Genomic DNA, 21,197 nt, shown 5'->3' with positions numbered 1-21,197 from the left:
TTGGAGGAAATAGGCATGCTTTAGAAATGAATATTCATCAAATTGTAAGTAAAAGGGCACAGCCTTGAAGTTTTAGCCCAATAGATAAATCACAGATGGGGCTTCCATTCCTTTGTAAGCAAAAATTGGTTCAGTCCTTTCTCTCAGCCAGCCATTCCCAAGCACTAAGAAAAGTCTGTGGCCAGAAAGATACCCCAATCCATGTTTCCCCCAAATTCTCAATCTCTTCCTACTCTCAGATGATGAGGCCCTTAGCTCTGTTTCAGAGCACAACATAATCCTTCAGAAAACCACATAACTCCTGCCCTATTTAAATCTGTTTATACCTCCTGAAATGTCCAGGGCACTGGTGGCCACCTCCTCATCTTCTCTCACCCAATTTGCACCCACCTTCCTGAAATTAACTGGGTTTCTTAGGGTGCTTCAATTTTGTTTTCTGTATCTGTATACCCAAACCTCCATGTAATAGATGCCAAACTCATCTCTGTTATGCTTGCTGCTGCTAAAATGGCTATCACAGAAAATTATAAAAAGGAGCCCTCTTTGGTAAATGAAGCTGGCTAAATGGCTTAGTGAGTTAGTCATTTTGCTGTGAGTTTTATTCCTCACTCTGCCTCCTGGGAGAAGAGGTAGCCTGTGTACCCTTGAGAAACCCCCACAGCCCTGGGGCACCACCAGAAAAAGGAAATGGGAGCTGCCTTCTGAATAATCCATGTATAGAAAACCTGGGAAAGAGTTCCTGTAAGTACAAATGACTTGACTGTGTGTAATTATTATTATTTGGTAAATGGCTGGTTTAGCCATATCTGAAACATGGCCTTGTTAACTAAACTGCTGTATTATTGGAGGTTGCAGAGAAATTATTTTTAGGGGATACATACATTTTTTGAGTGTTGGGCAAAAGTTATTGAATTAAGAAAGTAAGAAATGGTATATAACATCTTGCTTTTTAAGAACTGTCACAAAAAAACTGCAATTTTTTTCTTTCTCTTAAGTTTTTTTTGGGGGGGGGTTGGGGAATGTACAGCTCTGAGCTTATTTCCTATGAACATCAATGGGAGATGCAGCATTCCAGGTGATGAAAATGCTGAATTTCCCACTAATTTTCACACTCGCTAGGCAACACACTCTGCAGCAGCGACAGGCATCACTCAGACACCTTTTAATGTCTAGAATCCGAACCACCACTCCTTAGTGCCATTAGGGAAGGTGTTAACATGAAAGAACCCCCCCCCCCAAAAAAAATCCACATCAAAATATTCTGGAATTATTGGTTCTCTATTTTCGCTGGTATTTTAGATAATGCAGGTGTTTAGTGAACTCTATGTTCCTATTAGTTAAGTATAGTATCATGTGACATAGGTGTGTTTTTGTCTGCTATGAGTAGTACTTATTTTTATTTGAATAAAAAACAATGAGGAGAGTTTGGTTTAAACAAATATAGAATTATTCAGGGACCACAGGTAAAAAGTATGAAGAGAAAGGTAGGTTGTGCAATGGTTAATCTGCTGTACTGAAGCCCAAACTGTGCTCAATCCCAGGTAGCTGGCTCAAGGTTGACTCAGCCTTCTATCCTTCTGAGGTCAGTAAAATATGCAATGTATAGCCTGCATAATTAACTTGTAAACCGCTTGAAGCACTATGGGATGGTATATAAGCAGCACACTTTGCTTTTTTTGCTTTTGTTAGGTATGAATGAAAAAGGACAACCAACCATAAAATGTAAATATATTTATTCTGTATTTAAAGACCAAACTAACTTCTTAATAGACTCTCAGTCTTTTTGACACACACACTCTATCTTTGGACCAATTTGGCTAGCAAACTCTATCACAGACTACTTTTCCAAAAAGACCCCATACATATCTACTTTATTATATATCAGCCGCCCAGAGTGGTAGAATATACCAGATGGGCGGGATATAAATAAATAAATAAATAAATAAATAAATAAATAAATAAATAAATAAATAAATACATACATACATACATACATACATACATACATACATACATACATACATACATACATACATACATACATACTTACTTACTTTCCAGGCATACAGTGCTATAAAACATATGCAGTATAATTACTTACAGATACAGTTATACATAGAGCTTCAAAATGGCAGACTCACCACAGGAAGCATGACGATTCTCATTTCTGAAACACAATTTGAATTTGGATCTAAGTCAACTCAGGGGTCTTCTGGATTGGTCCAAGACAAATCTAAATTTTCCCCACCCCTAAATCGGCAAACTAGATACAGAGAGTAGGAGACTATCATGCAGGATAAATAGTAGCAGGCCAATGTTTCTGTGGGTTTTTTTCCCCTTCCAACTTTTTCACCACTGTATCAGAGACATATTCACATAAGGATCTTTCAGATCTGTGCGTATGAGATAGATGAAAGAGCTGAACTATCCCAAACATAAACTAACTTCCCCTTGAGTTATGCACTATATACATGTTACACCACTTTTTCCTATTCATCCTGTGTTGAAACAAATAGAAACTCTAAAACTAGAAGAGACAAGACACAAACATGATACATGAGTGCTTAACTTTTCTAGAATGCACCCTCATGCTGGTGTCACAATCAAGGTGTGCAACAGGCAGATGCAGGTTCAGCGGTATCTAAAGGTGGACCCTGACAGGAATGTATACAAGAAACATTTTAAGAATTGCACTAGAACTTGGCTGTCATCTGGATTTCTGCAGACATCTGGACAAATGGTTTTCTCCCTTGCTGGCTTCTGTTAACCACAGCAATGTGCACACCTGCAATAAAATAAGGAATAAGTGAAACCATAGTAAAAAAAGGTTTCTGTTGTGGAGTAGGAAATATGAACGGATTAGGAGATAAGTTTTCATTAGATGTTGGCTCCCACAGTATTCTATATCTGATTATTTGGGAATTATCTGTACTTAGCCCCCAATTTTATTGTTATTCTCCTAATGTAAAGAGGTAGAAATGTGTTCCAGTTGCTTTTTTTCCTTATTTTTCAGCATGTCTGGTGAGGTACGTAAGAGCACGCTGTGCTTCACCTCTATGCATAGGTGCTGACGAAAGAACCAAATTTGGATTTACATATATAACAGCATATATAACTGCGCAACAGAAACACATACTAGCTTCTGATCAAGTGTGTAGGCTGATGAGAAATATAGTTCTATAAAAATAAAAATAGTTTCTCTTCTTTTTTAAAATGTTATGCCCTACTTCTTATCCTTTTGGAAACCTAGATATGAAATTTAGTTCAATCAAGTGAAAGACAGCAAAACTGCCGAGTTCACTTCCTGTATTCTCCTTTTACATGGCAGCCTTGTAAGGGAAAAAGAGTACTTGATTACACAGCTGCAAGGGTCAAACAAAATCTGCCTTTCCATATTTCTCATAGAATCCAGTACTTCATTAGATTCAGCTGGGAAGTTTGATGTGATGAACTAGTCACATTTGACTCTGCTTCAAATTATTTTTGACATGGCAAATTGCTGTTCTACTCAATCGCCTGGGTCTAACAGAGGGTGTAAATCTACGTTGCTCCATTTAACATCCCTGGAGCTATGCCAGGTTAAGACCACTGAGTGCTCGATCCGATTCTTCTGCTGACAATAAAGTAGCCCTTTTTTTCAGCATTTTCAACATTTCACTGTGAAGATAGAGTGGTTGTACATGGTAGCCATTATGGAGGTTTCAGAAGTCCTGTATAGTCCACAATACTTGAGGAAAGGACTTGGCACAAGCTGATGCCAAAGGGTTAAACCTGGGAAGTTTAACCCTTTGGCATCAGCTTGAACATAATTCTTCAAAAGTAAAGATGGCCACCAACCACCGGTTTGGTCAATGGCCACACTGCTGTTCTGCATTTTGGGGTAGTGCCCTCTTGGCGGGTGCCCACTTGGAGGCATTGGCTTGGCTGATTGGGCAGGTTTGTGCCCATCTTTATTCAGGAATGTAAAGCATATAGGGAGTATAGAACACTCCTGCTACAACAACTGCACTGGCAACCAGACTGTTTCCAGGCCCAATTCAAAGTACAGGTCATTACCTAGAAAGCCCTATACAGCTTAGTTCCAGGCTACCTGAAAGACCACATCTCCCCTCCTCTCAATCCTATTGCTAGTGGTTGATGGGGACACAAGACAGGGTCTTTGTGGCTGCTCCCAGGTTATGGAAATGCCCTCCTTCAAGAGGTCAGATTGGCCCCTTCCCTTTTATCCTTCTGCCAACAGCTGAAGACCCACTTTTTCAGGTAGGCTTTTAACAATCATGACTGAGTCCCTGAATACTGTTTGTCAGTTAAGGTAGTTTTTAATGTTTTACATGTTTTTAAAATTCAAAGTTTTAAAATCAATTTATTTGTTTTTTAAGGGATAACCTATCATGTTTTAAATTCTATTATTTTTAATATTGTGGACCTCCTCGAGTCCCCTTATTGGGAAAAAGGTGGCCTATAAATAAGACAAATAAATAAATAAATAAAACCTCCTCCACAAGCTTCTGGGGTTGAGTTCCCTGAACTACCCCATCCCCCCCCAGGAGGTGTCCTTTCAGGGGTGGCCTCACTTAATGTCACTGTAGGCCCAGAGAAGTGAGAGGGAAGGATGAATCCAGAACTTAGCCGCAGTCCTTTCAATGACAGTCAGTACAACCAGATATACCTGGCACCTGGGTGGGCTCCTCTGCTCCTCCCCAAGCCTTCTCTGCCTCTTGTACTGGTGCTTATGCCGCCAGCACTGCAACTGTGCCAAAGTGGGTGCTGCTGGTCCCATCAGGCAGTGCAGACGCAAAGGTATTTTCAGCAGTGGTGGTCCTTCAGGTGGCACCTGCCCCCATCCACAGTCCCTTCTTCTGCCAATGAGGCGGATTCAGGGACCTCCTCCCAGAGATCCTCCTCCCATCTGTCTTCCATGTCTCCAGAATCATAAAACAGGGGATCCCAAACCTCCACTGCCTCTGCCCAGGTCTCTTCCTCCCCTAAGGTTTCAGAACCTCTTCTCTTTCTCTCAAAGGCCGTGCCTCCTCTCATTCCTCCTCTTTTATCTCCGCCACCACTTCCTTTCCTCTGAAGGTGCTTTCCATCAGCTAGCTCTTCTGCAGTCACCTGTCCTCTCCTGGGGCCAAGGGGAGGTGGCCTACTTAGGGCACCAGTGGCAACCCTCTCACATTTATCTCTGGACATTGAAGAGTCACACCTACTCCTGTGACAAACACCCATCCATTTTTTCTTATAAAATATTTTTTAAAAAAAAAAACCTAGAAAATACTTCTTGTGCCTTCAAACTGCCCCAAAACATGTTTTTAGGAAATAAATTCAGGAGAGTATGTGGGATCCAAGGGTGATGAGACCCCTAATAACAGGACAACATTTCCTTTATGGCCCTAGAGAACTTCAGGGGTGTGTCAGAGGCAGTGTTTTAAAAATAAATGTTGGGGGGATTGAGACAAGGCTGTGAAGGGTTACATTCTGGTACCTGCAGACTGCATGAAACTCATGGGATTCATGTAGCCCACCCTTGTTTTACATTCTTTGTATTTTTAGTTCTGCCCTTGTATGTATGTATGTATGTATGTATGTATGTATGTATGTATGTATGTATGTATGTATGTATGTATGTATGTATGTATGTATGTATGTATGTATGTATTCATTCATTCATTCATTCATTCATTCATTCATTTATTCATTTATTCATTTATTCATTTATTTGCTTCATTCTTGCAACTTAAATTTCCTTATGGAACAGAACACAACAAAAGAGAAAAATAAAAGTTTGCCACTTCAAAGGCCTTACAGCCTTTTCCAAAGGCAATTAAAGAAATGACACAACTAACTCCAGGAGTAGGATTATTTAATTTTTCCTGATTTCCAACCCCAGATGAGAGTTCCTTCTTTTCCCACTCTTGGGACCACCAAGCCCCCTTCCTATCAATTTCTTCCTAGTCCTCTTCCTCTCCAGTGCTATGCCCCATTGGTCCACTGCCTGCTTGTTTCTCACCCCCTTGCTTTCCAGCACCATCTGCCAAGATTATAGTTTCATTTTTATTTATGTTTACTGTTGTTTTTCTGTTGGTTTTAGAGGGTGTAAGTCTATGCATCTTCTCATATGTGCTCCTGCCCATCTACAAAAAAAACTTTAAAAAAATCAGGGTAGAATTTGACATACTTCTCACATGCACCAAAAACCTTGAGTGACTGGTGATATTTGCTGTGATGTTGTTAGGTGATGCTAACTGACTAACACAAAAGCCACACTCACAAAAGCCTGGTTCCGCTGGTTGCATGGCTTTGTGTGGTCTAGAAGTCTGCATTTATGGGAACAGAAACAGTGTGGTAACAGTGCTGTGTGAACTTACAGGTGCCACTGTAATGAAATGAAAGTCAGCATCTGGAATGGATTTTGTCAAGCTGTAGACCAGACCCAGGAGTCTAGACTTCAGGAATCTGTGTTCAAGTGCCCTGACAGTTATAAACTTATGGGGACAACTGTAGATTACAGAGAAAATGTGAAATGTCAAAAATCCTCCCCCTACTTATAAGCCTTATTCAGCTGTTTGGCAAGTGTGTGGATGCCACATATACTGAGGAAAACATGTGGTCTCACTCACTCCATTGTATACATATAGAACTATAGACTCATTAGACTGGTTGATTGTTGTGGGTTTTTCGAGCTCTTTGGCCATGTTCTGAAGGTTGTTCTTCCTAATGTTTCACCAGTCTCTATGGCTGGCATCTTCAGAGGACAGAAGTAGCACACTGTGCTCTGGTGCAGTTTGTTTGGGAGTTGACTATTTATAGCTGTTGAATCAGCTTTTGTCCTTTTCAGGAGATGGGTGATTATGGTAATCAGTGTATTTTTGTTGTGGGTGTATGGTTATGATAAGGGAGAGATGATCTGTCACTGTGATTGATGGGTGTTGCTAGCTGGTCTTTTGTGTGAAGTGATCACCGGTCCTTGTGGCTGGGTAGAGTTCGTTGACCTTTTGCAGGATGTATTTTTCAGTGCTGGGAGCCAAACTGTGTTGCGTTTTAAGCTTTCTTCTTTTTTGTTGAAACTCTGCTGGTGTTTGTGGATTTCAATGGCTTCCCTGTGCAATCTAACGTAATGATTGCTGGTGTCCAGTATTTCAGTATTTTAAAATAGAATTTTATGTCCAGCTTGTTTTAGGGCATGTTCAGCTACTGCTGATTCCTGTTGTTTTAGTCTGCAGTGTCTCTCATGTTCTTTGATTCTGGTGTGGATGCTTTGTTTTGTGGTACCAATATATATCTGTCCACAACTGCAAGGTGTCCAGTATATTCCTGCAGTGGTGAGGGGGTCCCTTATGTCCTTTGGTTACTGTAACATTTGTTGTATTTTTATGGTGGGCTTGAATACTGTTTGTAGGTTGTGTTTCCCCATGTGGTCCGTGACCCTTTTGATGTATGGCAGAAATACTTTATTTGTGGGTGGCTGTTTTTCTTCTTCAGTTTGGTGTTGTTTTCTTGGTTTGATGGCTCTTGTGATTTCATTTTTGAGTAGCCATTTGTCTGTACGGACTGTATTTTTATTTTCTGGCTTTTTTAAATTTTTGTTTTTTGGATTTTTAAAAGGTGTTCCCTACCTCCTTTGGTTCTCCCTTTCCCCCAAAAGGTGCTTGTATTGGCTTGTCTTGATTGAAAAGGTGGTTTTTCAAGGTGATCTGTTATCTGAAAGGTGCTTGGTTTTTCCCAGAAGGTGTTTGTCTTGATTGAAAAGGTGCTTTTCAAGGTGTTCTGTTGAAAAGTTGTCTGTTCCCTCCTTCCCTCCCTCCCTCTTTCCTTTCTTTTTTTTTTTTAACCTAAGGAAAAAAAAGAAAAAATCTGCCCCTAGTGGTAGGAACAGATTAACTGGCTTTGCATTAGTTCCTATGGAAACTAATGATTCGAGTTACAAACGGTTCCTCGACCTAAGAACCAAAAACAGCTGGAACGGATTAATTGGTTTTCAATGCATTCCTATGGGAAACGCTGATTTGAGTTACAAACTTTTCAACTTACAAACTTTCTTCTGGAATGGATTAAGTTTGTAAGTTGAGGGTTGACTGTATTTATATACTACCTTTCCTTCAATGAAATAAAACTTATGTAAATAGATCTTTTCTTCTCCTTACTTTCACAACCTAACCAGACTCCTGTTATAACTTTGTAAGTGTAATGGCAGAAATTATGGTAGTGGGTTCCTCCTTATAACAAGATGCCCTCACATTCCAAGTCATATGCCAAGTCAAAGACTGGCAAGTGACCAGGAAGACAAACAGCAGCTTGAAATTAGTTGCAATTCTCTAATGCAATTTAAACTGAGCTACAGCCCCTAAAAGTTATATCAAGTGGCAGAGAAACTTGCCCAAGATCAGTCTGTGAGTTTCATTCCTCAGTGGGCGCTAGAACTCAGATGTCTTGGGTCCAAGACAAACACCCCAGTCATTCTTTATACTGCAGTGGTTTACATGCTTCTTGTTTGCTTGCTTCCTTTCTGTTTCCTGCCATAGCTACTCAGCAGTGTTTAAAGGGCTGAATGCTTCACAAAATCCTTTTTTAAATGTGAAGGTCAAAGATGATACAACACATCATGTAAATAACCTCAGCATTTCAGAACTGTTGAGGTGTAAGAACAAAGAAAGACAGTTTTGTGGCACTGCTATCTATCCACATTGAAGTCTACTCCCATTTTTGCTCCTGCTCATTCTTTGATTCTGGCTCATTGCTTCCTTATCTAGTCTGAAATGATAGCTTTGAAAGGATATGCCAGCAACTGAGTTGTTTAACTGATTAACTCCCTGGATTCCTTGTCAATATTTGCCCAAGCTAACAAACATAGGGATTAATAGCAAAACAAACAAATAAATGAAATGCAGAGTGGCATTAGTTAGTAGCATGTACCCTTTAACAATTAGAATGAGTTAAGCATGAGCACATTCTCAATCTAGAAATCTTTTGGTTGACAGCATGGAAAGTTTCAGAATCATAAATTATTTCCAAATGTGTTAGCAGTCCAATCACTACATCCTTTTACTTACCCAAATCCCTAGTGTTTAGTTAGAAGCTCAGACATTTTCTAAGGCACTCCAGTATAAATTAGATCATCTCCAGATGTTTTGGTACTGTGAAGAGAGAAGCTCAAATTCACTTTTAATGAACCGTATTTTAATGTCAGTCTTTCCTATCTCCTTAAATGACAAAAGAGCTCATCTGACTTTGTAATGAATCCTACAACTGTATCATTTTCTACCCAGTCATTTATTGAGTTTCCCTGTCTGTATCGGTGCTGGTCTGTGGTAGCAGCGGGTTGACAGCCTAAGTAAACTACACTGAAGATTTGTTAGGCGAGCTCCGAGTATTTAAAGAAATGTCACTCGGAACAGCAGGATGTGTTCTAACACAGAGCTCTAGACAGGAGACAGGTTAACAAGGGGCTGGAGAAATAAAGGAATGCAGGAAGAGCTCTGAAGGTAGCAGGGAACAGAGACTGAGGAACGAATGGTATGGGAGATGTTCAGTGGAGGATGACAGTGAAAATGGCTGTGAACTCTGTGGGGCGAAACACCACATTTCACCTGCTCTTCAGCACAACCCTGTTTACTCAGATGGAAAAGGGGGAAAATCTTTCTCTTTCCATTTCTCTTGTGTTCAGATTTGTTTTTAACTCTCAATTTCTTTCTTTCCAAATGTGTAGAATTTTTAGAATGATGATAAATGGGAGCAAACATCTCTGCTGTTGAAATAATAAGCAGCCGCATTCCCAGTCCCAGTACAAAGCGACCTAAAATATCTTGAAGAAATTTCTGATTTTTGTCAACTTCTTATATGACTGTTATACAATGTGATGAAGCCACATGCGCCCTGAAATCACCAAAGGAACATGATTGGCTGATGAGGATTATATAATCCTTGTTGTGCATTGTGCAGAACTCTGCAACACAATTTCAGCCTTTGTTTGAATTTTTGTTTGTGAGATGTTCAATGAGGGGTTCGCCACTGCTGCCACCACCACCAGACGTTTGGGTGGCCAAGCTGAGATTTGAACCCAGGTCACTTCAGTCATTCTCTGACTCTCTGACCACTGCACCAAACCTGCTTTTAGTCTGTCATGGTGGGCTTCTCAAACTGGTTACCTAAAATGCTTCCACTGGAGATTTGGGGTTTAGAGGGATTGAGTCTGGATACAAAATATGTATTCTGCCCTGGGCCAAGGTCCATCCCTAAAGGTTAAGATTAGAGATGGGCATGAACCAGAAAAACGAGTCAGACTGGTTCATGGTTCATTGCTAACAATGAACCATGAACCATGAACCACCACAACTCCCTGGAAAAATGGACCAGTTCACAATTCATTTTTTTTGTTCATGTGCAGGGGGGAGGGGACCCTACTGACTCCATCCCCTCTTCTGTAACTCACTGTAACAGAGCAGTCAGAAGCAAATACTGTCAACCAGATTTTTTTTATATACAGACATTAGATGACACAGATAGTAGCTTCTGCAATACTGTCTATACTGTTTTATTAAGATTCTTCATTATGTGGACTAGATTATGTTGAGAACAATCATAGAATGCTATAATCATAGAAAAGTGAAGTTGGAAGGGGCCTTCAAGGACATCAAGTCCAACCCCCTGCTCAATGCAGGAATACAATCAAAGCATATCTGCCAGATAATTAGCTAAGTTTTTCTTGAATGCCTCCAGGGTTGGAGCACTCACCAATTCCCGAGGTAACCGGTTCCACTATTGTACTGCTCTAACTAACAGTTAGGATGTTTTTCTTGATATTCAACCAAAATCTGGCTTCCTTTAACTTGAGCCCATTGTTGCGTGTCCTGCACTCTGGGATGATAGAGAACAGATCCTGCCCCTCCTCTGTATGATAGCCTTTCAAGTATTTGAAAAGTGCTATCATATCACCCCACAGTCTTCTTTTCTCAAGGCTAAACATGCCCAATTCTTTCTGCCTTTTCTCATAAGGCTTGGTTTCCAGCCCCCTAATCATCCTTGTCGCTCTCCTCTGAACTGGTTCCAATTTGTTAGCATCCTTCTTGTAGTGTGGTGTCCAGAACTGGACACAGTACTCAAGGTGAGGCCTAACCAGCACTGAATAGAGGGGGACTAGCATCTTGCGGGATTTGGAAACTATACTTTTATTAATGCAGCCTAAAAGAGCACTTGCCTTTTTTGTAGCCACATCACACTGTTGGCTTATATTCAGCTTCTGATCTATGACAATTCCAAGATCCTTCTCGCTTGTAGTTCTGCTGAGCCAGGTATCTCCCATCTTGTAACTGTGCAATTGGTCTCTTTTTCAGAGGTGCAGTACTTTGCACTTATCCCTGTAGAATTTCATTCTGTTGCTTTCGGCCCGGTGCTTTCGGCCCATCATTTAGAACAATACTAAATGATTACACAGGAATTTGTCATTTCTAAACATTACCATGCCGTGAATTTCAATAACACCTATAATTAATTGCCAAGAAGGATGCTGTGGGGACCAAAATATTTAGTTTTTAATGATAATGCTCAATGTATTAAGTCACAGCACAGCAATCCAACTACTTGTAGTAGCTAAGTACAGATTACCTTGCTTCAGCTCCAACCAACTTGTCCTCCCTGCTTTCACCCCCACTGTACTGTGGAGGGACAGAATGGATACTTCTAATGAGTTTGAAAGCTTGCTTCCTTACTTTCTTTTGTGGCCTTTTAGCAGGTTTGATCTGATTATTATGGATTTTGGAGTTGACTTTTTTTCCTGTAGTTGAAACAGCAAGGGTTTTTTTTTGTTCTGGTTTGGTTTCGTTTTTGTATTCTATTCTGCAGAAGAATAGCAAAAAAAATATGAAAACCTAAATTTTGTATACTGTTGCATACTGCTCCTTTGTTAGGGGGTAAAGAAGCCCCAGATCTTACGCCTCGTGAGTATTCGGTCTTACTGATAACTGCCATCAGTTCATTAAATTTGGGCAATCTGTGTTGTAGACCAAATGAACTGCAAAATAATCACTGTGTTTCCGGAAATGTTTTCTGTAGTACCTGCCATATTTATGATCTGTACTGTATCTGTTTTATTAAATTCTGTATTTGAGATTCAATTGTCTATTCAATAATATCAAGCTTTAGTCAGATAACATGCTGACATAAACATTGATTTATTCTGACTGATAATAGAATCAATCTCTCCAAGGTGCATGAGAATTGTTTCTGGTGCAGAGTCTATTCAATAACTATCAGCCCTTTGTACAAGTATGGTATGAACAGCATATACAAAATTCATGTTATAAGAACACATAAATCCAGTGGTGACCAACCACAGAAGGGGTTTTTATTTCAGTACTTAAGATGCTCTCTTACCAATACACTGAACAAGTAATAATAAATGGTAATTGCAATTAAATATAGCATACAGCAACTGAAACTATTCATCATAATAACTAATAAGAAGAAAAAAATTAAGATACCTGTAGGGATATGCTTCCATATCCTTCTGTGTTTTTGTACAAAAATTAAATGCCATAAAGTAGTGATTTCCAATGTCAAAGGAACAAAATTATCAAAAGAAATCTAAATCATTTCAATACTTAGACAATGAACTATTAGAGACTGATGTCATTCTCTACTTTTGGTACAATTACATTTTAAATTAAGACAGAATGGCATGGCCACGTTCCATTACAATGGGGCTGATTGAAACACACACCCTACTCCACTTAGTGACTAGCTTTAAATGTATTGTATTTTACATTAATTTGTATAATAATTTGCATTTGCATGTGGTATCAACTTATGCTTCCTTGTTCCATTAGTCCTCTTCTGTTAGAAATATGTGCAATTATCCAACTCAGAAAAATAAAAGTTAATTTTATATTTCTTAGTATAAATGTGCACTAGCAAGAAAATTCAGATTTGGAATTTGGACTCATAAATCAGAATTATAGCCCTTTAGATTTGGAATTAGGAATTTTAAAAATTTAAATTTGAGGATATCAGAACATAGCAGTCAATATGAATACTATATAAGCGTTATTTTCCCTTTTTAAAAAAACTCACACAATTAGGCAAAACATTTTTAAAGAATATCCCTGTGTCCTCTGACACCTTCCCAGTGATTGTGCCAAGCAAATAGAGTGCACACCAACAGCCAGCAGTGCTTAGGTACTCGAAAATGACTGCAATGGGCGTACTGATTGAACCCCGAGCAGAGGAAATGGCAGCAACATTGGGGAAGCAGAGGACAGGCCATACTGAAAAAAGGAGATTGGAGCAACAGATAGCCTGTGGGAACTATGCCAATAGCGTGGAGCACAGCTTAGTGAGTGAAAACAATATTGGAGTAGCAGTAGGATGAACGAAGGAGTGATAAGGAGAGGGCAGCAGATGGAAGCATGGCATGGCCAGTACAGTGAACAGATGGAGCCATTCTCTCTTACTTAAAGGGGACTTCGGCGAAGCCCTGCAATGGTAGGTTGACCTTAAGGAAAATACACTTTTCTACAGATCTAGGCTCCAGGTGTGAGTGGTGTGGAGTGACAGTGTCACCTACCTGAGAGAACACTTTCACACTGAGCATACTAGTTGATGGGCAAGATAGCAGATCTTCACAGATTCTTTCTCAGTCCAGTAAGACAAGGGCCTGGTCTCTTTTGGCTTGCATGGATCCTGCATGTATGTCTCTACCTCTTCCATATCGTTCCTCTGGAGTGGTATCAATGTCTCAGAAAGCTTGCCCTGTTGTTGCAGTCTGATACGCAGTCAGATAAGCCAGTGGTTCTTAACCTTTTTGAAAGAAACGCCCCCTTGAGCCATTAAGGAAGTTATCATCGCCCCCCTCCCCACGGTGATATCTTATTTATTTATTTATTTATTTATTTATTTATTTATTTATTTATTTATTTATTTATTTATTTATTTATTTATTTAAGACACTTAAATCCAATAACCCCTGAAAACAAAATTCAATTCCAAGAAAAAAAAGTAACATTTAATGATTTAGTTGCAAACGAATTTTAAGACGCAAAAAGAAATATAAAAAGGGCATAAAAACAAACCACAATGCAGGAACTGAAAATTTCAAGACAAAAACTCTGAAACTAAATTAAGATTGGAGGAAAATATATATTCATGCACACTGTAAAAAGACTGCAGCCATCTTCACAGGTTTGGCTTGCTCCAGCGCCCCCACGCTGCCCCTTTTCATTCTACTGCCCCCCTGAAAAATGAAATCGCCCCCTGGGGGGCATTATCGCCCACGTCAAGAACCACTGAGATAAGCTATTCACCTTGTTCTTAAATGGACAAGGTATCAAACCCTGACACCAGGGGTGAGGGACTTGGACTCTAGGAGACAATCGTTGGTACTGCTGTTTATCTGCTATGAATTTTGCTAGGTTCTTCCTGCTCTGTGTGACCCATCAGTGCTAATCAGATCTTCTTCACTAGTTGCTGCACCATATGATGCACAGTTGGCTGGCATTTTCCCAATCTCTTGCTGCTGCATAATATCCATTGCCCACTGCTTAGTTAGGAGGGCCCAAGAGGGTTACTAGAACATATTCCTCCTCCTTCCACAAGGAGGCAACGCTGCTGGAGCAAGTCACTTAGCTTGCTGGCTAGAGCCATGACTTCAGGCTGGGAAAAATGCTGTTCTCCCTCTGCATCCACCTAGACTGCCCTTTCATTATGTCCTCCATCATGGCAGGCAAGACCTGGCACACTAGAATCATCTGGCTAAGGAAGGTTGTTTCACCACTAAAGACCTGTGCCACACTCTCAAAACCTCAGAAAACATAGACCACTTGACCCATAATGTTGCACTCTTCTCTGACCAGAAAAGCAATCACATCAATGCAAGTTTCCAATGTCAAATCCAGGAGTGTCCTTTCAAGCAGGTAGATGTTACATACAGCACTGATGTTACCTGTCTGTCATGGGTTTGGAGGGAAAGTTCCATCCTATGGGGAGTGGAAGGCGGGACATCAGGAGGAGGGGCTGTACTGTATATATATGTGGAGCGTGTGTGAAGAGTTTAAGGAGACGCTGGGATGTGAAGAAGCAGCAGCTGGGAAGAAGAAGCTGGTGTGGGAGTCTGTGTGTCAGACAGGGTACTACTGTGTGTCAGAGTACCAACCTGATAGGTTCAGGTGTCTGTTGGTTAGCCAGAACTGATAGGTTCAGGGTCTGTGCTTCAAGTTAAGGGTTCTGTGTGAACCAAACTGTATGCATGTATGAATGAGAATAAGCCACATTACTTTATCTTATTCACCTGATCATTTTATTTTCCCTGTGTGTTGTATTTAAATAAACCTTATTCTTTTATTGGTTAAAAATCCATCCCTGGTCTGTGTGACTTCTTATAGGGAATGGTTGGTGGCAGCTTAGTTAACGTGTGGCATATCCCAGTAGGTCTGGGTTTGTCACATTGATTGGTGTCCAGCGTGTGGGATACGACTGGTCCAGTTGTCCAGCGGTCCAGCAAAGCCTTGGCAAGTGTGCCCAGAGCAAGGGGGGTCTAGTCAGGGACAATCTGAGAGCACGTAGGTAATCTTCTAGGTGTACCTCACGGGGGGGGTGCACTAGTAGAAGAACGTGTAACCTCAGATTGGGGACCAGATTAGGGTGCTCTGAGGCAGCCTGTTTTTGGCGGGAAAAAAGCTGAGGCAAAACTGTAAAGTAGAAGTGATTTAGCCTGCCTGCTGAGAGGCCCAGCAGAGGGGGGTAGGCTCTAGCTTGCAACTGTTGCAAGTAGTGCTGAAAGGACAGCAGCAATCTATAGGGAAAGCTGGTTCTGAGGCAAAAGAGAAAAAAAAAGTGGTCGTTTTATTTTGAGGCTTGACTTTTTAAAGCAGCCTGTTCTGAGGGGGGATTATGCCCTTGACTCGAAGCCAGATGGCAGAAATGGGTGAAGTGAAAGACCCCCAGATTGACCAAGGTTCTGAGGATGAATTTGGCTCAGTGCAAGGTGACAGCACAGGAGAGCAGAACCCAGAACTCAGAAAATTGCTCATAGCCCAACAGCATGAACTGAGGATGAGGCAATTTGAAGTGGAGGAAAGGGAAAGGGAAAGGCAAAGACAATTTGAATTAGAGAAAATGGAAAGAGAAGAAAGATTAGAGAGAGAGAAAATTGCTCTGGAAAAAGAAAGGATGGCGTATGAGTTAAGAAAATTGGAAATGATGAACCTGAACAATAATAACAATAGGGATTCTGAGGGAGGCCAACTGTCTAAAGCTGACCTGAAGAAATTCCCTGTGTACCACAAGGGAGATTGTCCTGAGGTGTTCTTTTCCTTAGTGGAAAGAGCGTTTGTGGACTTCTCAGTGAGGGAAACTGAGAAGATGACCATCATGCGATCTTTAATCAGTGGTAGCCTGGCCGAAGTCTATGCCGAGATGCCTGAGGAACTGATGAAAGATTTTGCAGAGTTTAAAAAACTGGTGTTTGCAAGACATGGGATAAATGCGGAACAGCTGAGGCAAAGATTCAGGTCCCTCACAAAGAAACCAGAGCAGACTTTTACCCAAGTGGGGGCCCAATTGGTGAGGCTGCTTGAGAAATGGCTATCTCAGGAGGGGACAGAGACCTTTCAGCAGCTTAAAGATTTGATAGCGCTGGAACAGTTCTATTCAGTCCTGCATGGGGAACTGAAATTCCAGGTGAGGGAAAGGAAACCAAAATCTGTGGCAGAAGCCGCAGAGATCGCAGATTTTATTTCCCAAATAAGAAAGCCCTTGGGTGAGGGGAAAGCGATGGGGAAACCTAAAGAAACCTACAGCAAGTACTCTCAGGGACCAGGGAAAAGCCAGCAAGGGGGAGGGGCCCATGGTGAAGGGAAGCCCTCCGACATGAAACCAAGACCTCAGATTTTGGAGGGAAAACCAAAACAAGATGAGAGAGATTCAAAATACACCAGAAAATGTTATTTCTGTCAGGGAAAGGGCCATCTAATCTCAGAGTGTGAGAAATTAAAGCAGCTAAAAGGAATTGTGCCTCAGGAATCGAGTGGAACCAAGCCAAAAGCTGTGTTCTGTGTCCAGAAAGAGCAAGGCTCATTGTCACTGAGGGAGCCTGTTGCCATGGCTACTCAATCTGGAACAGCTACATCTGCTGATCAGGCTGAGGAAAATGGTCCTCTTGTAGAGGTCAGGCGCTGCCTGCTGGTGAGAACAGATTCCCAGTTGTTTGAAACAGCAGGGGTGGACGTAGGAATACTTGGACATCAGTATCGGGGGCTGCGGGACACTTGTTCCCAGGTGACCCTGTGCCATCCAGATATTATTCCTAGGGAGTATGTAATCCCAAATGAGAGCATGAAGGTGGCAGGGATTGAGGGGCAGGTAATCTCACTGCCAATCGCGGAGGTACCTGTCAACTTTCAAGGCTGGAGGGGAGTTTGGCGGCTAGCAATTTCATCGACTCTGCCAGCAGCCGTGCTCGTGGGAAATGACCTGGCTGAACATGTGAAACGGGTGCTAGTGATTACACGCTCACAAGCCACCACGGGGACAGTTCAGGGGGGTAATGATGAGCCAGAGACGGAAGCAGAGGGGAGTTCAGAAGCTGTGGTGGAAACCTTAACCACAGACAGCAGATTTGGACAAGAGCAAAAGGCAGACGCCACTCTCCAAAAGTGTTTTGAACAGGTGACTGACGCCCAGCTAACACCTGAAACCCCAGTGAGATTTCTGGAGAAAAAGGGGATTTTATATAGAGAGACCCTGAGGAATATCTCAAAAGGGGGAGATGGGATCAGAAGTCAGCTGGTGGTACCTCAAAAGTATCGCCCCATGATCTTACAAAGGGGGCACTCTGACATGTTTGCTGCACACTTAGGGGTGAACAAAACACAGCAGAGAATCACACAGAATTTTTACTGGCCTGACATAGGGAAGCAGATCAGGGAGTTCTGTAAACAATGTGATGTGTGTCAAAGGCAGGGGAATAGCCGCGACAGGACCAAAGCAAAGTTGTGCCCTTTGCCTGTGATTGACACTCCGTTCAAATGCATAGGGGTGGATATTGTGGGACCTTTGCCCAAGGCCACAAAGAGGGGGAACAGGTTCATTCTCACCATTGTGGACCATGCCACGAGGTACCCTGAAGCCATACCCTTGACTAACATTGAAACTAACACAGTGGCAGATGCCTTGGTGGGGTATATGTCCAGGATGGGATTTGCCTCAGAAATAATCACAGATTTGGGCGCATCGTTCACATCAAAGCTCATGAAACGCTTATGGCAAATCTGTGGAATTAAGCACAAGGAAACCACTGCCTATCATCCTGAAAGTAATGGGTTAACTGAGAAGTTCAATGGGACTCTAATGCGCATGATTAGGGCTTACTTGGCAGAGAATCCAAACAATTGGGACCAGAAGCTGCAATCCCTTTTGTTTGCTTATCGATCAGTGCCACAAGCCAGTACCGGGTTCAGTCCATTTGAACTTTTATTTGGGAGAAGGGTGAAAGGGCCCCTTGATTTGATCAAACAAAATGGAGAGCAGATCACCCAGGATGACCCACAAGATGTTGTGACATATATAGACTCTTTAAGGAAAGACCTAAAGAGAAACCTAGAGCTAGCAGCAGAGACCCTGCAAGCTCAAAAGGTCAGAAAGAAAGCTTGGGATGACCAGGAAGGCAGGGAGAGGCACTTTGACCCAGGGGAGGAAGTGCTTTGGCCTAGGCTCTGCAAAGAGAACAAACTGCAGCTGGGTAGCCCAGAAATAAAATACTTGGGTCACATGGTAGGGGGAGGAGTGATAAAACCCCTGGAGGCCAAAATAGAAGCTGTTCGTGATTGGCCCAGACCCAACACCAAGAAAAAAGTCAAATCATTTCTTGGGTTGGTGGGCTACTACAGAAAGTTCATCCCGAGGTTTAGCGAGATTGCGGCTCCGCTGACCGATCTGACGAGGAAGAAGACTGATGACCGCATCCCGTGGACCAGCGACTGTGAGGAGGCGTTCCAGAGGTTGAAGGAGGCCCTCATCAACTATCCAGTGCTGCGTGCTCCAGACTTCGACCGGGAGTTCATCATCTACACCGATGCGTCTAACAGCGGGGTAGGAGCAGTTCTGTGCCAGGAGGATGAGAATGGTGACCAGCATCCAGTGTCCTACCTGAGTAGGAAACTTCAAAAAGGTGAGAGACATTTGGCAACCGTGGAGAAGGAGTGTTTGGCCATAGTCTACGCGATCCAGAAGGCCAAGCCTTACATCTGGGGAAGACATTTTACTCTGTGCACTGACCATTCACCACTGCAATGGTTAAAGACAATGAAAACCCACAATAGCAAACTTATGAGGTGGGCTTTAAACCTGCAGGACTATGACTTTGAAGTGAAGGTGGTCAGAGGGTCAGTGAACTGTGTTGCTGACGCCTTGTCAAGAAGACCTGAAGAATGAAGACGGCGAAAGAAACATGGACTATGTATATATTGATGACAAAAAGTTAAATGTACCTGTTTTTTGAATTTGGTTTGTATGAATAAAGGTAAATTGATGTAATGTATATGGTAAATGTTTAAATGCCTAATTGATATGGTTAACTTAGAATGTAAGTATAAGTAAGTATGATATTGAATGTATAACTGTTTTGTGTGTTTTATCCAGGTTGTTTTTTTGGGAAAAAGCACCTTAGCTTTCCCCCTACAAAACAACTTATAAAGAGGGGAGGTGTTACATACAGCACTGATGTTACCTGTCTGTCATGGGTTTGGAGGGAAAGTTCCATCCTATGGGGAGTGGAAGGCGGGACATCAGGAGGAGGGGCTGTACTGTATATATATGTGGAGCGTGTGTGAAGAGTTTAAGGAGACGCTGGGATGTGAAGAAGCAGCAGCTGGGAAGAAGAAGCTGGTGTGGGAGTCTGTGTGTCAGACAGGGTACTACTGTGTGTCAGAGTACCAACCTGATAGGTTCAGGTGTCTGTTGGTTAGCCAGAACTGATAGGTTCAGGGTCTGTGCTTCAAGTTAAGGGTTCTGTGTGAACCAAACTGTATGCATGTATGAATGAGAATAAGCCACGTTACTTTATCTTATTCACCTGATCATTTTATTTTCCCTGTGTGTTGTATTTAAATAAACCTTATTCTTTTATTGGTTAAAAATCCATCCCTGGTCTGTGTGACTTCTTATAGGGAATGGTTGGTGGCAGCTTAGTTAACGTGTGGCATATCCCAGTAGGTCTGGGTTTGTCACAGTAGAAAGTCAGATTTCCATTAAGTTGCCCCATCATGGGTTAGGTGTTACAGTGGCAATCCCAATATTTCTGGCATTTGCCAGCTTACTGCCCCAGACACCATGGTGGGAATGCCTTGACACCTTTCTGACCCACTCAATTTTATTAGGTATGCATGTGTCTTCCATACCTGGCAAAGCACACCAAACTACTAGGTTGGCAGAGACACACACACCCTATACTGCTGCCTGCTGCTCTTTCATAAAGTCAATGCTGAACAAGACTGCTGGGTGATGGATGTTGTTGGGGTGGAGTTCATAAGAGCACTTATAGGTTCTGTTTGTTTTTTCTCCTTCACTCACTCCTCACTGTAGAAGCTGCTGCAGTGGTGCAGGCAGCACTCCTGCAGCCTTTTCCAAGTGCCTGTTTCTTTTACCATGCCCATGTTCCACACTGCCTGCAGACTCTACCCAAAGAAGAACAAAATCTGATTCTGCAACAGCAAAACTCAAACCCTTCCAATGAAAATCATATGCACACATGCACAGACACAAAGTCTATTAATTTAATATATTTGTCTCTATATAACAAATTCTTATTACCCCTGTTTGATAGCCCCCCCAAAGGAGCCTAAACATAATAGAATATTACCCTGTTGATTTATAATACATTGTTATATGAATCTACTAATTCTAAATCTTATTCCTAATTACAGTGGGGCCCTGCATAGCAACGTTAATCCGTTCCAGGATTAACATCGCTATCCGGAAACATTGCTAAATGGAACTGAAAATCCCATAGGAACGCATTAAACTCTGTTTAATGCGTTCCTATGGGGCGAAAACTCACCAGTAAACAAAGATTCCCCATCCGGCTGCCATTTTTGCCACCTCGGTAAGCAAGGGCAGGGCGCAAAAATGGAGTGGGCAGCCATTTTATTCTTCTGGTGGCCATTTTGGACCCACCGATCAGCTGTTTTTAGAACATCGCAATGGGAAGATCGGTA

At 41.8% G+C, this 21,197-nt stretch overlaps 1 protein-coding gene and 2 long non-coding RNA genes across 4 annotated transcripts in view; 2 read left to right on the top strand and 1 right to left on the bottom strand.

The window, feature by feature from the left end:
* LOC144586869 (uncharacterized) overlaps positions 1-21,197 on the top strand; it is a 253,973-nt gene that overhangs the window by 60,579 nt on the left and 172,197 nt on the right. The window lies entirely within an intron of this gene.
* LOC144586868 (uncharacterized) lies at positions 160-9,133 on the bottom strand. Its single transcript, XR_013541938.1, has 2 exons — positions 9,048-9,133; positions 160-2,785 (listed from the first exon to the last, which is right to left on the bottom strand). It is a non-coding gene; the product is annotated as an uncharacterized LOC144586868 (long non-coding RNA).
* LOC144586866 (uncharacterized) lies at positions 14,909-20,120 on the top strand. 2 transcript variants are annotated; one of them, XR_013541935.1, is made up of 2 exons: positions 14,909-19,934; positions 19,969-20,120. XR_013541935.1 is itself a non-coding variant. In XM_078385831.1 (2 exons), exon 2 carries the CDS (start codon positions 15,877-15,879, stop codon positions 19,414-19,416), a length of 3,540 nt encoding a protein of 1,179 aa, XP_078241957.1. In that variant the 5' UTR covers positions 14,909-15,152; positions 15,187-15,876; the 3' UTR covers positions 19,417-20,120. The 2 variants fall into 2 exon arrangements, 1 of the variants encoding a protein (XP_078241957.1); XM_078385831.1 differs by having other exon boundaries at positions 14,909-15,152; positions 15,187-20,120.

The sequence above is a fragment of the Pogona vitticeps genome, chromosome 2 (genome assembly GCF_051106095.1).
Source record: "Pogona vitticeps strain Pit_001003342236 chromosome 2, PviZW2.1, whole genome shotgun sequence".
Classification (NCBI taxonomy): domain Eukaryota; kingdom Metazoa; phylum Chordata; class Lepidosauria; order Squamata; family Agamidae; genus Pogona; species Pogona vitticeps.
The sequence above is the reverse complement of the archived record's forward strand: the minus strand, read 5'-3'. Positions and strand labels throughout refer to the sequence as shown.

Excerpts from the sequence above, each read along its gene's own strand:
- LOC144586866 (XM_078385831.1), top strand. The coding sequence starts at position 15,877 with ATGCCCTTGACTCGAAGCCAGATGGCAGAAATGGGTGAAGTGAAAGAC.